The following is a 16998-nucleotide window of genomic DNA, read 5'->3' as shown; positions in this document are numbered from 1 at the left end:
CTATGTATCTATCTATGTATCTATCTATGTATCTATCTATGTATCTATCTATGTATCTATCTATGTATCTATCTATGTATCTATCTATGTATCTATCTATGTATCTATCTATGTATCTATCTATGTATCTATCTATGTATCTATCTATGTATCTATCTATGTATCTATCTATGTATCTATCTATGTATCTATCTATGTATCTATCTATGTATCTATCTATGTATCTATCTATGTATCTATCTATGTATCTATCTATGTATCTATCTATGTATCTATCTATGTATCTATCTATGTATCTATCTATGTATCTATCTATGTATCTATCTATGTATCTATCTATGTATCTATCTATGTATCTATCTATGTATCTATCTATGTATCTATCTATGTATCTATCTATGTATCTATCTATGTATCTATCTATGTATCTATCTATGTATCTATCTATGTATCTATCTATCTTTTCATCCCCCTTCCTGCCCAGTCCAATTTCCAGCTTTCAGTGCTGTCGTGCTTTGAATGACAATTGCACGGTCATGCAATGCTGTACCCAAACAACATTTTTATCATTTAATTTTAGACCGAGCTTTCTTTGGGTGGCATTTAATCACCAGAGGCTGCACTAATGGGCACTGATGAGGCACCAATATGCAGCAGAGATTGGCAGCACTGATGGACATGGATAGGCGGCACAGAGAGGCAGCATTAATAGACATGGATAGGCGGCACGGATAGGCAGCACTGATGGACATGGATAGGCGGCACGGATAGGCAGCACTGATGGACATGGATAGGCGGCACGGATAGACAGCTTTGATGGACATGGATAGACAGCATGGATAGGTGGCACGGATAGGCAGCACTGATGGACATGGATAGGCGGCATGCATAGACGGCACTGATATACATTAATAGACAGCATTGATGAACATGAATAGGTGGCACGGATAGACAGCACTGATGGACATGGATAGGCTGCACTAACTGGCATCACTGGGGGGCACTGTTGGGGGCTGTACTAATGATCAGGACATCTTCCTCCTTTTTTTTTTTTCTGTTTTTTCCTCCTTTTTCTCGCAGCAAAACACAGCTATCCACCGTTTGAGTGCTTTTGTATAGAGTATAGTTTTGCAAAAAAAATGCAAATACAGCCAAACGCTAATGAAAAAACATAGCAAAACTCGCATTCTACAGCTGACGCTACTGCCGTTCTTATAGTGTCCAGTGTGCATGAGGCCTAAATGTTCAGAATACCGAGGTCTGCAAATGTTATCAAAATCTGGCACATGATTGAACATTTCTAGCTTTTAGAGGAGAAATTCTCCGAAAGATGTCTAATTCAGCACCGAAGGTGGCCTAGTTAAGATTTATACCAAGTAATGTGACCTTGTAGCCAAAGCTGGATTTCCTTTTGGGTAATATACAGGTCGCATGAGACTTGGAAGCCAGTGAAGGTCAATGAAGTGCCTAGCAAATATGCCTAGCAGAACTAGGGTCGTGAATCTTAACCACAGCACTACCTGCCTGGAGTCTGCATGCTCTCCCTTTTCCTGCGTGAGTTTCCTCCTGTACTTCAAAGACATGCTGGTAGGTTATTCGGCTCCTGTCTAAATTGGCCCTAGTATATGAATGTATGAATGTGAGTTGGGGACCTTCAATTGTAAGCTCCTTGAGGGCAGTGAATGTACTATATATATATATATATGTGTATGTGTATGTGTGTGTGTGTGTGTGTGTGTGTGTGTGTGTGTGTGTGTGTGTGTGTTAAAGGTGTTGTAAAGCCAATTTTTTTTTTTTCCCCTTAAATAGCTTCCTTTACCTTAGTGCAGTCCTAAATTCACTTACCTCATCCTTCGATTTTGCTTTTAAATGTCCTTTATTTCTTCTGAGAAATCCTCACTTCCTGTTCTTCTGTCTAACTCCACACAGTAATGCAAGGCTTTCTCCCTGGTGTGGAGAAAGCCTCTTGAGGGGGGAGGGGGCAAGCAGGCAAGTCAGGACACTCTCTACTTTGCAGATAGGGAAAGGAGCTGTGTGTTAGTGGGCGTCCTGCTCACCCCCTTCGCCCTCAAGAACCTGTCTCCACACAAGGGATAAAGCCTCGCATTACTGTGTTTAGTTACAAACAGAAGAACAGGAAGTGAGGATTTCTCGGAAGAAATAAGGACATTTCAATGCAAAATGGAAGGATGAGGTAAGTAAAGGAGGACTGCACTAAGGTAAAGGAAGCTATTTAGGGAACTTCAACGTATGACGAAACGCGTCTGGGACAACGGCGTGCAGTGACGTCACCGCGTTTGTACGAGGAGGAAGGGCTCCTGTTTATGCCGGCCGGCACCTGTTTTTAAAACGCTCGTTTTACACGTCCTTGTGTAAGGAGGCTTTATCTTTTTAATAAATCGTTTTGTATACGTTAATGCACTATGTTGCGGTCTCCTTTTTTTATACATGGTATACCGAGGGGCTGCAAGCTATGGTCACTGAGAAGTACTGTCACGCTATACTCTGATATATCCTGCTGTGGACATCATATTCGGCTGCTAGCCTGTCCGGGACCTGAGATGCATCTTGTGCTGTGATACTTACTCCCGTGGTATCCCGCTGTGGATTTAGTTGAATGCTGTTAATTAGCTACCTTCTGGTAAGCCCCAGTCCATGTGGTGGTGGTACACAGTCTGCAAGTGCACCGGGGTGATATATATATATATATATATATATATATATATGTCCAATTTGAACACTTAGCTTTTGTATAAAAAATATATCATTCCTAGAAGTATTCTAACCAAAGCTGTATTTAGCTGGAGCCCCACTTTTATAACTTATATTGATTTCCAGTAGATTAATTTTTACCAAGGCACTCGCGTATCCACTTGCTGTTTTTAGATGTGTATCAAAATGGAATGCTGGTAATGGTTTATGAGGCATGTAGTAGACTCGATCTTGGTCATTAATTTGTACAATAATGCAACCATTAAATGTCCATGTGATTGTATTTAATGACCTGTAAAGAGGTCTGTTTCTTGTTCTGAAAGTTAAACACTGCTAGGGTTTAATTCCAATTTGTTCTGATTTACAGAATACTTCTAATGCCTTTGACCCAGTCTCAATTTTAATATGCCGTTTATTTGTGTCGGCTCAAGTTAACCAAAACATTTCATTTCGGTCAGAATGGTGGAGATTCCATTTAAGGTGGTGTCCTTGAGACTGACCGATCTTTACTTGTTCTCCAGTTATTGTCTGGTCCATACAAGTTACTTTTTTTTTTCTTTTTTTAATTCAGTGGCATTTGAGATGTGCAGGTAATACAGTGCCTTGAAAAAGTATTCATACCCCTTAAAATGTTCCACATTTTGTCATGTTACAACCAAAAACGTAAATGGTTTTTATTAGATGGACCAACACAAAGTGGCACATACTTGTGAAGTGGAGGGAAAATGATAAATGATTTTAAATTTTTAATTTTTTTACCAATAAATATCTGAAAAGTGTGACGTGCATTCGTATTCAGCCCCCCTGAGTCAATACTTTGTCAAACCACCTTTCGTTACAATTGCAGCTGCAAGTCTTTTGGGGATGTATCTACCAGCTTTGCACATCTAGAGACTTTTTTGCCCGATCTTCATGGCAAAGTAGCTCAAACTCTGTCACATTGGATGGAAAGCATCTGTAGAACAGAAATTTTCAAGTCTTGCCACAGATTTTCAAATGGATTTAGGTCTGGACTTTAACTGGGCCATTGTAACATATAAATAGGCTTTGATCTAATCCATTCAATTGTAACTCTGGCTGTACGTTTAGGGTCGTTGTCTTGCTGGAAGGTGAACCTCTGTCCCAGTCTCAAGACTTTTGCAGACTAAGAGGTTTTCTTCGAAGATTGCCCTGTATTTGGCTTCATCCATCTTCCCCATCAACTCTGACCAGCTTCCCTGTCCCTGCTGAAGAAAAGCATTCCCACAACATGATGCTGCCACCTCCATGTTCCACGGTGAGGATGGTGTGTTCAGGGCAATGTGCAGTGTTATGCCCCGTACACATGATTGGTGTTCCTGTTGGAAAAAGTCTGATGAGCGCTTTTGGTCGGGAATCCCGACTGTGTGTAAGCTCCATCAGACTTTTTCCAAACGGAAAAACTACTGGAAAAAGATAGAGAGCAGGATCTCTTTTTTTCAACAATGGCTTTCTTCTTGCCACTCTTTTATAAAGGCCAGATTTGTGAAGTGCACGACTAATAGTTGTCCTGTGGACAGATTCTCCCACCTGAGCTGTGGATCTCTGCAGCTCCTCAAGAGTTACAATGGGCCTCTTGGCTGCTTCTCTGATTAATGCTCTCCTTGCCCAGCCTGTCAGTTTAGGTGGACAACAATGTCATGTTAGAATGGGGTTGTGCCATACTCTTTCCATTTTCGGATGATGGATTGAAAAGTGCTCTGTGAGATGTTCAAAGCTTGGGATATGTTTTTATAATCTAACCCTTCTTTAACCACTTGGCACAAATCGCCGTCGTCGTACGTCTGTAATTTGAAGCTAACTACCGTTGTGATGTCAAAACCCCGGTATTTTCAACTATGGTGAGCTTCTGGCTTTCAGATAAGTGGTCTCCGCGGCGGATTCACCGCAAGACCACTTTAATTAGGGGCGGGAGTGGCCCCCTTCTGCCGCGTTATGGTGGTCTTCGTCGCTTAAGGGAGCGTTGTTAGTGGTGGAGACGATCGCATCCTTTCTCCTCTGAGAAATAAGCCAAGTGAGGGAAAGATGGCCCCCACTCAGCTCCATAACATTGAATGGTGGAAGTGACGTCAAAACTTAATTTCGGCCAATGGTCTTACGGAGGAAATTTTATTTTTTGTTGCATCTTAGTTTAAATGTTAGATCGGAGGCCTTTCTGACCTCAGGACTCACATTTTAAGAGGTTTGGTCATGCTTTTTTTCTGTTACAAGTGATGGTTACGTTCCTTGTAATAGAAATAAAAGGGATCCAAATTTTTTTCTTTTTAAAAGGACAGTGTAAAAAAAAGTCTCTAAGGCCACATACACACGATCGGTCAAAACCGATGAAAACGGACCGTTTTTTCATTGGTCCAAACCGATCGTGTGTGGGCCCCATCGGTCAGTTAACCTTCGGTCAAAAAAATTACAACTTGCTTTAAAATTGAACCGATGGACGCCTAACCGATGGGTCAAAACCGATCGTTAGTATGCAAAAGCATTGGTTAAAAACCCGCGCATGCTCAGAATCAAGTCGACGCATGCTTGGAAGCATTGAACTTCGTTTTTTTTTTTCAGCACGTCGTTGTGTTTTACGTCACCGCGTTCTGACACGATCGGTTATTTAACCTATGGTGTGTAGGCACATCAGACAATCGGTCAGCTTCATCGGTTAACCAATGACAATGGTCTTTCGGACCGTTCTCATCGGATGGACTGATCGTGTGTACGCGGCCTAAGTGTAGCAATATAGTTACATTTAATGAAGGTACAACATTTTGCAACTTATTGCTACACTTAGAGGTGCCTCTCTTCTCTTTTATACCCTGTAAAAAGAATGCTTTGATATACACGTGCTTTGGATTACAAGCATGTTTCTGGAACAAACTATGCTCGTAAACCAAGGTTTTACCGTACCTATAAAGTATTGCATATCATTTGCCTTGGATCAATATCATAACCTCCTCTTTCAGTACTGCACGTATCTCTTCTTATTTTTCAATTGTTCATATCCTGTACGCAGTCCAATAGTTGCATAAGAGCACCGACATTGATTCTGTTGTGTAACATTCTGTGAATACATAGCTGTCTGGACAAATTTATATGGGAGCTGTCATTGCTAAATCAGTTACAGGTTCAGAGGTCATCAGAGAGTTTCTGGCCTGTCAATATCGGAGCTCATACACTTTGAGTGTTCAAACTTGGGCAGCAACAGTCAGACCTCAAGTGACCTCTGACCCTTTGTCCTAGTCTAACTTAAAACTGGAATGTCAAAGTAGACAAAAAATACGCATAAGTAACTGGACAGTCATAATAATGGAAGCATTTTCAGACTCCTGCTTAAGTCAAATCTGATTCTCTTTAAGAGAAATGTTCTTTGGAAACAATTGTGGTGTGCTTATGGTTACGGTAAACAAACCCATGATGATCGGACAAAGATGTTTTCTAAAAAAATGTAGGAACATTCACAGAAATGCTGGTTGTCTGTAATCAACACCTCCTACTACACACCAATTAGCTGTGATAATGTGTACAATATGATTCTTGATTTCCCGATCTTCTCTAGTCTTGGCCAAGTGACCGTGTAAATTGAAAGTCTCTGCTACTTATCTGGCCGCCCAAGACTAGATTCTGGCAGGGGAAACATATGTTAATATTCTTTGACATGTGGAACCCAGAATCTCCTATTTCATTTCAATTTTTAATAGGGGATATTCACATTTTTCACTCGGTGAGCCCAAGAGGCTTGGATGGTAAATGGAAACTTGGTTACTTTTTTGGCAAGCAGACGTTTTAATGCTACAATTTAGGTTTGAACACCAAGCTAGCTAGTCATATTTTATTGACTTTTAGTGACTGTCATTTCCTAAACAGTCAATGCATCCTTTTCCCTGGGCACCTAAGTAACTGTTTTTTGGATTTAGAAAATGCACATGAAATCCAAACGTTGTTATGATGGTAACCCTAGAACAGATTTAAGAAAAGATTTGAAAAGCAATTATATTGGTGACAAAAGTGAGAATGTTAAAATACTATATGTATGTTTGTATATGGCTGATCTTTAGGCATGTCATGGGATTTGTAAGCCAGTGATTCACAGAGAAACCTCTAAAGTTGGAGAATTGGATAGCTCTATCCTTTTTGGTATTTAGAAGAAAGTTTGGCATAAGACATGACTAATATTTTACAAGTATGTAGACGTAAAGCCTAAACTAATTATTTTTAAAAAACGTTCTGTATACCATGTATAAAAAAAATCTGTATACTTACCTTTTTAAAACTTGCTCTTACCTAGTTATGTTATCCTGTAACCCCTTAAATATATTTTTAAATTCATATAATTCATTTGTCTGAAATAATATCAGACTGTGCATATATTAAAGAGGAAGTAAACCTTGATGGGTTTTTCTTCCTCTTTGTTCCCCTGCAAAGGTAAAGCATAATGGGCTACTATGCATTGCATAGTAGCCCTTTATGTGACACTTACCTGCAAGAGAAGCCTGCGATATCCCTGTCTTCCTCCATGGCAACGAGCGGCAATTCTTTACCCCTCTTCCTTCCGGGGGCCACGATGCACACGGGAGCTGCCACTTACTGCATGACCTGAGCTAGAAACGGCACAGTGTGCCCTTTCTAACTCAGGGAAAATGCGCAGAAGAAATCGCCGTACGGCAATTTGTAAATATCTTTTAAATCGTGTTAGTTTAGGAGATATTTTCCAGCACCTACAGGTAAGCTTAAGGCCGCGTACACACGGTTGGTCCTTCGGAACGTTCTCATCGGTTAACCGATGAAGCTGCCTGATGTGCCTACACACCATAGGTTAAAAAAATGATCGTGTCAGAACGCAGTGATGTAAAACACAACGACTTGCTGAAAAAAACGAAGTTCAATGCTTCCAAGCATGCGTCAACTTGATTTTGAGCATGCGTGGATTTGTAACCGATGCTTTTGCATACTAACCATCGGTTTTGACCGATTGGTTAGGCGTCCATCGGTTCAATTTTAAAGCAAGTTCTAAATTTTTTGACCAAAGTATAACAGACCGATGGGGTCCACACACGATCGGTTTGGACCGATGAAAAGGTCCTTCAGTCCGTTTTCATCGGTTTTGACCGACCGTGTGTACGCGGCCTAAGTGGTATGTAAGGGTTTACAACCTCTTTAAACCAAATTAAAGAAGAGACTGTCATTGATAGACATGTCCAGTTGCTAGAGGCCAAAACGGAGGAGGAATGGCCCTCAATGCCAAAGCAGGACTTTAGTAAGCAGCCATGTGAGTTGCCCTTGTATTTTATTGCACCTAATAAACCTGTAAACTGTCTGCATTTCGAGGCGTTTTTTTCTTCTCTCTTTCTCCAGCATAACAGGATATACTCCCAATTTCCATTATGCATTCTCCATCTATCAACAAAAGCTCTCCATATCATCATCCTTGCCCCCCCCCCCCCCCCCAGCGTAATTTCTTCCTGTACTTCATCCTTGTCACTGATCACAAGGCCCCGGGCGTTTTTTCTCTTTCCGCTAAATGATCACATAGCTCCAAGTGTCCTTTCTTCCTGCTTCTGTTTACTGCTCACACGGCCACCCAGCGTCTTCTCCCCTTCTCCCGCTCACTGCACAGCCCTTGATGTCCTGTTCAATTTTCACAAAGCCCCTGGTGTCTTTTTCCTTGTGATCTCACTTGTTGATCACATGGCTCCCTGGCAACCTCTTCCGCTCACTGATCACACAGCCTCCAGAATTTCCTCCTTCAACTCCCTTTTGCTGATCACCTGGCCCTCTGTCTGCTCCTCCTACTCCCAATCTCTGATTTCACAGCCTCCGATGTCCTCGGCTCCATCTTCTACGTCCCCTGGCGTGCCCTCCCTGTGCTCCCACTCACTGATCACAGCCTCTGGTGCCCTCCCCTCCCGCTTACCGGCGTCCTCTTCCATTCACTGATCACACAGTCCCCAGCATCCTTTCCTCCCTGCTTTATGATCACCTGGCCCCCGGCTTCGTCTTCAACCGCCCACTGATCACATAGCCCTCAGCATCCTCTCAATTCATTCACTGGTCACATGGCCTCCAGCGTCTCCTCCCTGTTTTTTGATCACCTGGCCCCTTGGGTCCTCTCCTCCTGGTCACACAGCCCCCTGCATCCTCTTCTCACTGATCGCATGGCCCTGAGTTTCTTATCCTTTTTCTCCTGATCACTTATTTCATGGCCCTCGATATCCTCAGTACTCACAGTGCCCACTGTTCACAATACCCAGTACTCGGTGCCTTGATACACATACAGTCCAGTGATCCTTCACCCACTCCAGCAATCCTCTCACACTGCACCTCACATCTCACTCCTGGGGCAGTCTGAGATTCACACCCCTGTCACTCTACTTTGCCTGTTTCCTAATCGGCTTGTGGCAGCTCAGCCCACTTTGACTGTGTCCAGCACCTCCTCAGCCTGCTGATTTACTAAACCTGGTAAGTGCAAAATCTGGTGCAGATGTGCATGGAAACCAATCTGCTTCCAGGTTTTTCTTTCCAAAGCCTAATTGAACAAGCTGACATTAGAAGCTAATTGGGTACAATGCTCAGCTGTACTAGAGTTTGTACTCTTCATTTTTAATAAACCAACCCCCACTGTGGCTCTGTTTTTAATAGCGTACTCTTCACTAATCTCTGGTACTTCTGCTTGTAATGATTCTTTTCTCTACCTAATGTTTTCTTAAGGACCACCCTTGAGGTTCCTAGATAATAAAGCTGGCAAGTAATGCCAAAACAAAAAAAACATGATTTATATTAAACACATGGACTATTCCAGTGCTCCACACCATTCAAAAAATACATATATATAAATATAATAAGGTCATGGTACTAATTCGAGCAAAGATGGTGGAAAATAAATTGAAATGTCATCTTAATTTTTCTAATTTCTCTTATTTCCTGTCGCACAGATCTCAAGTTACATCTTCAAAGCACAGACTATGGCACATTCCTGGCCAATGAAGCCTCACCGCTTGCTGTCTCAGTCATTGATGACAAGCTGAAGGAAAAGATGGTTGTGGAATTTAGACACATGAGGAACCAATCGTATGAACCACTCGGCAGCTTCTTGGATTACATTACGTAAGTAGAGAGCATAGTTTTACTCAGGCCAACACTTGACCCCATATAATCATATTGTTGTACGTTTGTTTTATTGTCACTGAGCACCCAATTATATTAATTGGTATTTCAGATTATTAAAGCCCCACTCCAGTTGTGCCCTACTTTAGTTGTGGCGTGGAAAAGGGTTTTTCTATCTTTGTTCTTTTTGAGATTTCTCCTCCTAACGAACAGGGAGTGACGGGAAATCTATTCAGTGGGCACAGACTACAACAAAAACCTTTTTTTGCGTTAAAATAAGGACGAGTTACAACCTCTGTCAGGTTATTAGAACTGTCTTCTTGTACCAATGATGCCGCTTCCCTAATTTCTTTCTGACGTCACAGTAACAGGACGTGAGATGAAATGCCACAGTGATGTCACAGACGGCAATAAAAACTGCACAAAAATAATCACTGTTCCCATGGCCATCTGAAAAAAAAAAATATATATATATATATATATATATATATATATATATATATATATATATATATTATATAATATATTTTTGGCTGGGGTTGTTCTGAAAGCAACTAATGTGTATATATAATAAAACTAGTAAAACTGCCAAAGGGATGTAGTTGCAGCACCAGTGTGCGTATGACCTCGGAGTCTTCTCAAGTTTCTGGGTACCCCTGGAAAGCTGAAAGCTATGATGTGTAAATCAAACTAGCAAGAAAACTTACTGAACAAATAATGGTGGTGATTTTCTTTCCCCACTTCTTTTACCTTGTCATTGGTTGCTGTTCCTTCTCACTACATTTTGTGAACCAGTAGTGAGGCGAAAGGAGTTGGTCCATCATCCACTTCCTGGTCCAAGTCTCAGTATTTTAAAGAAATCTAACTTCAGTTTTTATGAATATTTTGTTTCCTAGGGGACAAAGTACATGTAATACTTTGCAAAATTTTCCTAGGTGCTGTCTATAGCCAGCTATGAGGTCTTCTCCCTACATGCCTGTCCAACCGTGCAGCTAGTAAGGAGACAGCTGCTTTGATAGACAGCACTCTTCTCCGTCGCCAAGAATGTCCTGCTTGCCTGGAAGGTCTTGGCTGACAAGCCTACTGTAACGGAATGACCCGGGACAACCAGAGACTTTGTGAGGATGGGGGATACTCCTGTGTCAGCGTCACTGATAACTCTTGGGTCTGAGTCCACCCTGTGCCTTTTGGGCATGGGGTGGCAAGTGAATCATAATTCATGTATTACATGAGATAGGACATCACTGACAGTTCGTATTGCAGGATTTTGAGATACTGCAAGATGTTGGCCCAACCAGTCAATAGTGACTCATTCTATGCTTAGCCCTGACTAGTGACATGCTAATTGAGTCAGGGCTCCTGGAAGACATTCCATTGTCCTTGTGTAAAGGTGTTAACCCAGGTCTGCTCCCAGAACTCTAATTATGCATGCTAAATACTTTTTGTGTGATAACACTGTCTACAGCCTGTTGATGCTCAGAGGTGTGAATAGGTGTCAAGCTGTATGCGGAGACAAAACGTCTGCCTAGGGAACTCAGTGGGTGAAGGTGTTTTGTTGTTATGCTGTTAATTAAGGAATGTTTAGTAATTAGCCTTAGTGTGTGATTAGGGGGGTGGGGATCTCATTGTTGCTTTAATGCCTTGTACTGTATAAAAAGCTGAGAAGAAACCATTAAAGTATCATTACATTTGGAACAAGCACAGAGCTGTGTCTCGTCTTGATTCTGGGCAAATGAAATGGGAACGGGTCCTGTCGGTTGGAGTGTCGATAAGCTGTCTTGGATGTGATGGAAGGTCGTAAACGGTGGTGACCGTTACACCTACCTTCCCCTGTATTCCTTGTGAGGAGCTTGTCTCGGTTCAGTGCTTGGAAATGGAGAATATTGTGGTTTTTTAAAGCAACCATTACCTTGCTAACTGGCCGGACAGCTGTTGCACGTGGCGTCTTGTCCGACCTTGAAGCTAGCTTTAGACAGAACCTAGGAAGATGGGAGCAAGTTCTACTTGTACTTTGTCCCTTGGACATTCCCTTTGTCCCTTGGACAGAACACTTTAATAAAAATCACAGTGAAATATTAGAATTTCCTGGGCATCATAACGTGCATTCCAGTTGCCCTCTTGTTGTTACACCACAAACAGTTCAGTGGCCTGTAACGACTTCTTATATGGTGTGCTTATCGTTTATCCTTCATATACCTTTTTGTTCTCTGTTACAATGTGTGCCATTCTGAATATTTATGCTTGGTAACTAATCTGTATTTTATCGCCGATTTACATAGCTTGTCTCCTAGAAGTATATGATTGTGGTTTATTTTAATTTTACATCTCCTACAGCAACATTTACACAGTAAATTACTTTTTATCTGCTTTTAGTTCTGTTGTCCTGAGCAAATCTTTCTACTTTTTATAACGAAGTGGGATTTCAGGGTTAATAGTACTCCCCCTTCACTGCCTCCCGGAGCTTGCTTAACTTCAAGTTCATTGTTTTAATGATGCTATCTATCTATCCTTGTTTTTCTGTCGTCCTCTTCTACTTTGTTCCTTCCATGTTTCCCAACATCAGGGTCTTTTCCAGTGAGTCCTCTCTTCGCATTAGGTGGTTAAAGTATTTGGGTTTCAGCTTCAGGAACTTCAGGTCTTACCAGTGAATATTCAGGGTTGATTTCCTTCAAGATTTACTGGTTTGACCTTCTTGCCATCCAAGGGACTTTCAAGAGTCTTCTCCAACACCATAGTTCAAAAGCATAAATTTTTCATCATTCAGCCTTCCTTATGGTCCAACTTTCACAGCCATGGTTTACAACTGGGAATACCATAGCTTTGACTATATTGCACTTTGATGGTAGGGTGGTGTCTCTGCTTTTTACAGTGTTGTCTAGGTTTGCCATTGCTTTGCTCCCAAGAAGCAAGCGCCTATTCATTTAATGGCTACAGTCACTGCCTGCCGTGATCTTGGAGCCTAGGAAGATAAAATCTGCCATGATCTTAGTTTTCTTAAAGCGGAGGTTCACCCAAAAAATAAATTTTTAACATTACATTCAGCCGAGTTGTCATAATGACAATCGGCTATTTTTTTTATTCTATCCCGTACATACCGTATTTTCACCGCCGCTTCCGGGTATGTCTTCTGCGGTACTGGGCGTTCCTCATTGATTGGCTTCCAACCGTCGCATACTGCGCGTCACGAGTTGCCGAAAGAAGCCGAACGTCGGTGCGCAGGCGCCGTATAGAGCCGCACCGACGTTCGACTTCTTTCGGCAACTCGGCTGAATGTAATGTTAAAACATTTTTTTGGGGTGAACCCCCGCTTTAATATTTAATTTCAGGCCAGCTTTTTGCATCCACCTAGATGACTATTTTTTTTTTGTTCTCCCATACTACTTTTTTTAGTTTTCACTTTTAAAAGAATATGCATTTTCTTTATCGTACATCACGGGACACAGAGCAGCATAGCCATTACATATGGGTTATATAGTGTACCTTCAGGTGATGGACACTGGCACTCTCCGACAGGAAGTTCCCTCCCTATATAACCCCCACCCATAGTGGGAGTACCTCAGTTTTTTCGCCAGTGTCTTAGGTGTTGGTGCACGTTGAAGGTTGTGCCTGCAGTTTGTCCTTGGGACCAGGGCCAGCCGACCGGATCCGTCCAAGGTGCTTCATAGCCAAAGTGGACGGTACCCGGGCCCCAATTCGTGGATGGGGTTTTGCCTATAATGCCTCTCCTTGGAGGGCTGGACTCTGGGTTCCAGGACTGGGTTTTTTAACCTATGGATACCTGCTGCCAGTAGTGCTGTATAGGTCCAGGTGTGTGGTGTTCCTGACTTGGACCCCGGTCCCTGAAGGTCTATGACCATACCCACGGTGAAGGGGGAAGATTGGGCCTCTTGCATGAGCAATACCCTGCGGCGTGGAAAGGTAAGCGGGGGGCCTACGGAACTTGGTTTGTCAGTGGGCTCCCCACAGGGGACTCTGGGGAAAAGCCTTTTTTTATGCCTCTGTGCATGGGCTAAAGAGAAACCACAAAGTCTGCATGACTGGATGGCTCAAACACCCAGGTATACTGTTCCTCTGGCTGGGCTAATAGACTGCTGCTACAAGGTGTTTTTGCTCCATGAAATGTAAAGGGGAGCATGTCAGGTTTAAATTACTTACTTCCTGATGTCTGTGTGTCTCCAGCAGCTCCCGGGCTCCTCTCCCCACATGGATTCTGCTTCCTGCTTCCTGTAGAGCGGCGTCGGGAGCGCGCGCGCACTGTTATAGGCGCCGACGCTGCGTGGAGGGGCGGGGGACGCCCAGGGAGTTCCCTCCCCTCTGTACATCAGAGGGAAAACTCTATTTAGCCTGTCAGTTTGCTGAAGGCTGTGAAGGGACACGGAGCAGCGATGCTGAGCTGAGCAGGATAGGTTTGCCTATGTTATGCTGACACAGTGACACCTAGTGGCCGTTTTTTTGTACACACCTTGCTAAAGAGCTGTTTAAGCTCATATTTTCTCTGAAAAGCCGGTGTACTAAGTAGCAGTCAGAGTACTTAGCATTTGGTACTCTCTTAGCCCAGCATTAAGGGAAGCAATATTAGGATATGATTAAGCCCTTGGGGCTCAATATTGCTATCTCTTGTTAGGTTTTGGGAAGTTTAGTTTTCTGTCTAACATTACCCTAGCCTAATTTTTTTCCTCATTTATTTAAATGTGTGTTTTTCTCCAGCTATTACAGTTAGTTGTATATTAGCGGAGTATCTCAGATTTGTTTATTATGGCTCCTAAGGGTGCAGGGAACGCTAAAAATGCTAAAGGTGTTAAAAAGCCGAAGGGTTCCCCATCGGGCTCGGAGGATATTTCCCAGAATCCACCTGCCCCTACCTCCCCGGAGGATCCGGAGGTTGCTGCCCTGGGTGAGCCATCGGGGTTGCTAGGTGCTATGGAGGGCCCTATTCAACCAACTCCTTCCTATGTAACGGAAGAGATGTTAGCCTCCACCTTGGGTGGATTTGAAAAAAGGATGGCCGCTCTTATTACGGCCTCTTTATCCGGGAAGAAGCGGGCTAGGTCCCCGTCTCCCAGGTTTGAATCTCCTGAGGAAGATGTCCTTTCCACTGAGGAATTGGAAGATACAGGAGACCAGGCTGAGGATCACCTGGACCATTTAGGTTCTGAAGATTCTACTATAGAAGAACCTTTTTCAGCTTCTCACGCAGAAAAATTGTGGGTCCAGTCCTTAACGGATATGGTGCGGTCAGCTTTTAAAATGCCTTTGCCTCAGCCTCTGGCCTCCGCTGTGTCCTCATTGGGCTCCCTAAAAGCGCCCCAAGCCAACCTGGTGTTCCCGGTCCATCCTTTATTAAAGGACCTGATATTTCAGGACTGGGTTAAGCCAGACAGGATTTTTTTGCCTCCTAAAAGGTTCGCAGTTATGTACCCTTTAGAGGAGGAGTTTTCAAGGAAATGGGCTGTCCCCACTGTTGACGCAGCCATATCATGTGTCAATAAAGCGTTAACGTGTCCGGTGGACAATATTCACATGTTCAAAGATCCTGTGGATAAAAGGCTTGAGACCTTACTGAAGGCATCCTTTGCCACAGCGGGGGCAGTGGTCCAGCCAGCTGTAGCTGCCATTGCCGTCTGCCAGGCTTTAAAAGACCAGGCCAAGCAGGCCCTAAAGGACCTTCCGGCTCAACAGGCTCAGGACTTAGCCGATCTACCTAGAGCTTTATGTTTCGCGGTAGACGCTATCAAGGATTCAATCCAACAGGCGTCCCGCCTATCCCTGTATTTGGTTCACATGAGAAGATTACTTTGGTTAAAGAACTGGTCTGCAGAAACCCCCTGCAAAAAACTCCTTACAGGATTCTCCTTTCAAGGAGAGAGATTGTTTGGAGAAGATCTTGACAAATATATTCAAAAGATCTCTAGTGGTAAGAGCACCCTTTTGCCGGTTAAGAAAAGGTTCCGAGGTCCCTCTTTTAAGCGCCCAACCTCTCCAGTTCCAGGGCCCTCATTCTCTAGGCAGTATCGACGGCCTCCTGGACGCGCAGCTGCAAACAGGCCCCAGGGGCAAGCTGCAGGGAACAAGAGACCGTGGAACCGTAAGCCGGTTAAGGCTGCCCCTAAGGCAGCCTTGTGAAGGGGCGCCCCCACTCTCTCGAGTGGGGGGAAGACTCCGGTTGTTCTCGGAGTTGTGGGGGGCCCAAGTTACCGACCAATGGGTTCTGTCCTCAGTAACTCAGGGGTACAAGCTGGAGTTTCGGGAGTTCCCCCCTCCTCACTTTCAAACGTCAAGACTTCCAGGCGACCCTCAGAGACAGGCATCGCTTCTGTCCGCCCTAGAGCGACTCCTATCTCAAGGAGTGATTATGGAAGTACCAGCAGGGGAGCAAGGACAAGGGTTTTACTCAAACCTCTTCGTTGTCCCGAAGCCAAACGGCGACGTCAGGCCTATTCTGGACCTAAAGTTATTAAACCGCTTTTTAAGAGTCCGGTCTTTTCGAATGGAGTCCATTCGTTCGGTGGTGGCCGCCCTCCAAGGAAAGGAGTTCTTGGCCTCCATCGATATAAAGGACGCATACCTGCACGTTCCGATTTTCCCAGGCCATTACAGGTATCTGCGTTTTGCCCTAAACTATCGGCATTATCAGTTCGTGGCTCTTCCGTTCGGACTAGCCACGGCCCCTCGGGTTTTTACGAAGATCCTGGCCCCCGTATTAGCCATCCTAAGGGAACAGGACATTCTGATCATGGCCTACCTAGACGATCTTCTGGTAGTCGACCACTCAGCGGCAGGTCTAAATCGGGCAGTGTTGCTAGCAGTAAACTGCCTAGAGTCCCTGGGTTGGGTTCTAAACCGGGACAAATCGGCTTTACAGCCCACAAGAAGGTTGGAGTATCTAGGTCTGATTTTAGATACAAGACAACAACGGATCTTCCTGCCCCAGTCCAGAGTGGACTCGATAAGGGAGTTAATCCACATAGTCCTAAGCAGCACAAGGCCATCTATACGCCTCTGCATGCGCCTGTTGGGAAAGCTAGTGGCCACCTTCGAGGCAGTGCCCTATGCCCAGATCCATTCTCGGAGGCTACAGAGAGCAATTCTCACGGCCTGGGACAAAAGACTCCAGGCCTTGGATCTTCCCATTTCCCTTCCCTATGCGGTAAGGCAGAGCCTGTGTTGGTGGCTAGTCAC

General features: G+C 43.7%; 1 protein-coding gene across 1 annotated transcript in view; it reads left to right on the top strand.

The window, feature by feature from the left end:
• LOC120917631 (V-type proton ATPase subunit d 1) overlaps positions 1 to 16998 on the top strand; it is a 120304-nt gene that overhangs the window by 43278 nt on the left and 60028 nt on the right. Inside the window, exon 2 of the mRNA XM_040329080.1 lies at positions 9648 to 9819. Within this exon, the coding sequence (XP_040185014.1) occupies positions 9648 to 9819 (172 nt within the window). The remainder of the gene's footprint in view (positions 1 to 9647; positions 9820 to 16998) is intronic.

Source organism: Rana temporaria, chromosome 11 (genome assembly GCF_905171775.1).
Source record: "Rana temporaria chromosome 11, aRanTem1.1, whole genome shotgun sequence".
NCBI lineage: Eukaryota > Metazoa > Chordata > Amphibia > Anura > Ranidae > Rana > Rana temporaria.
The sequence above is the reverse complement of the archived record's forward strand: the minus strand, read 5'-3'. Positions and strand labels throughout refer to the sequence as shown.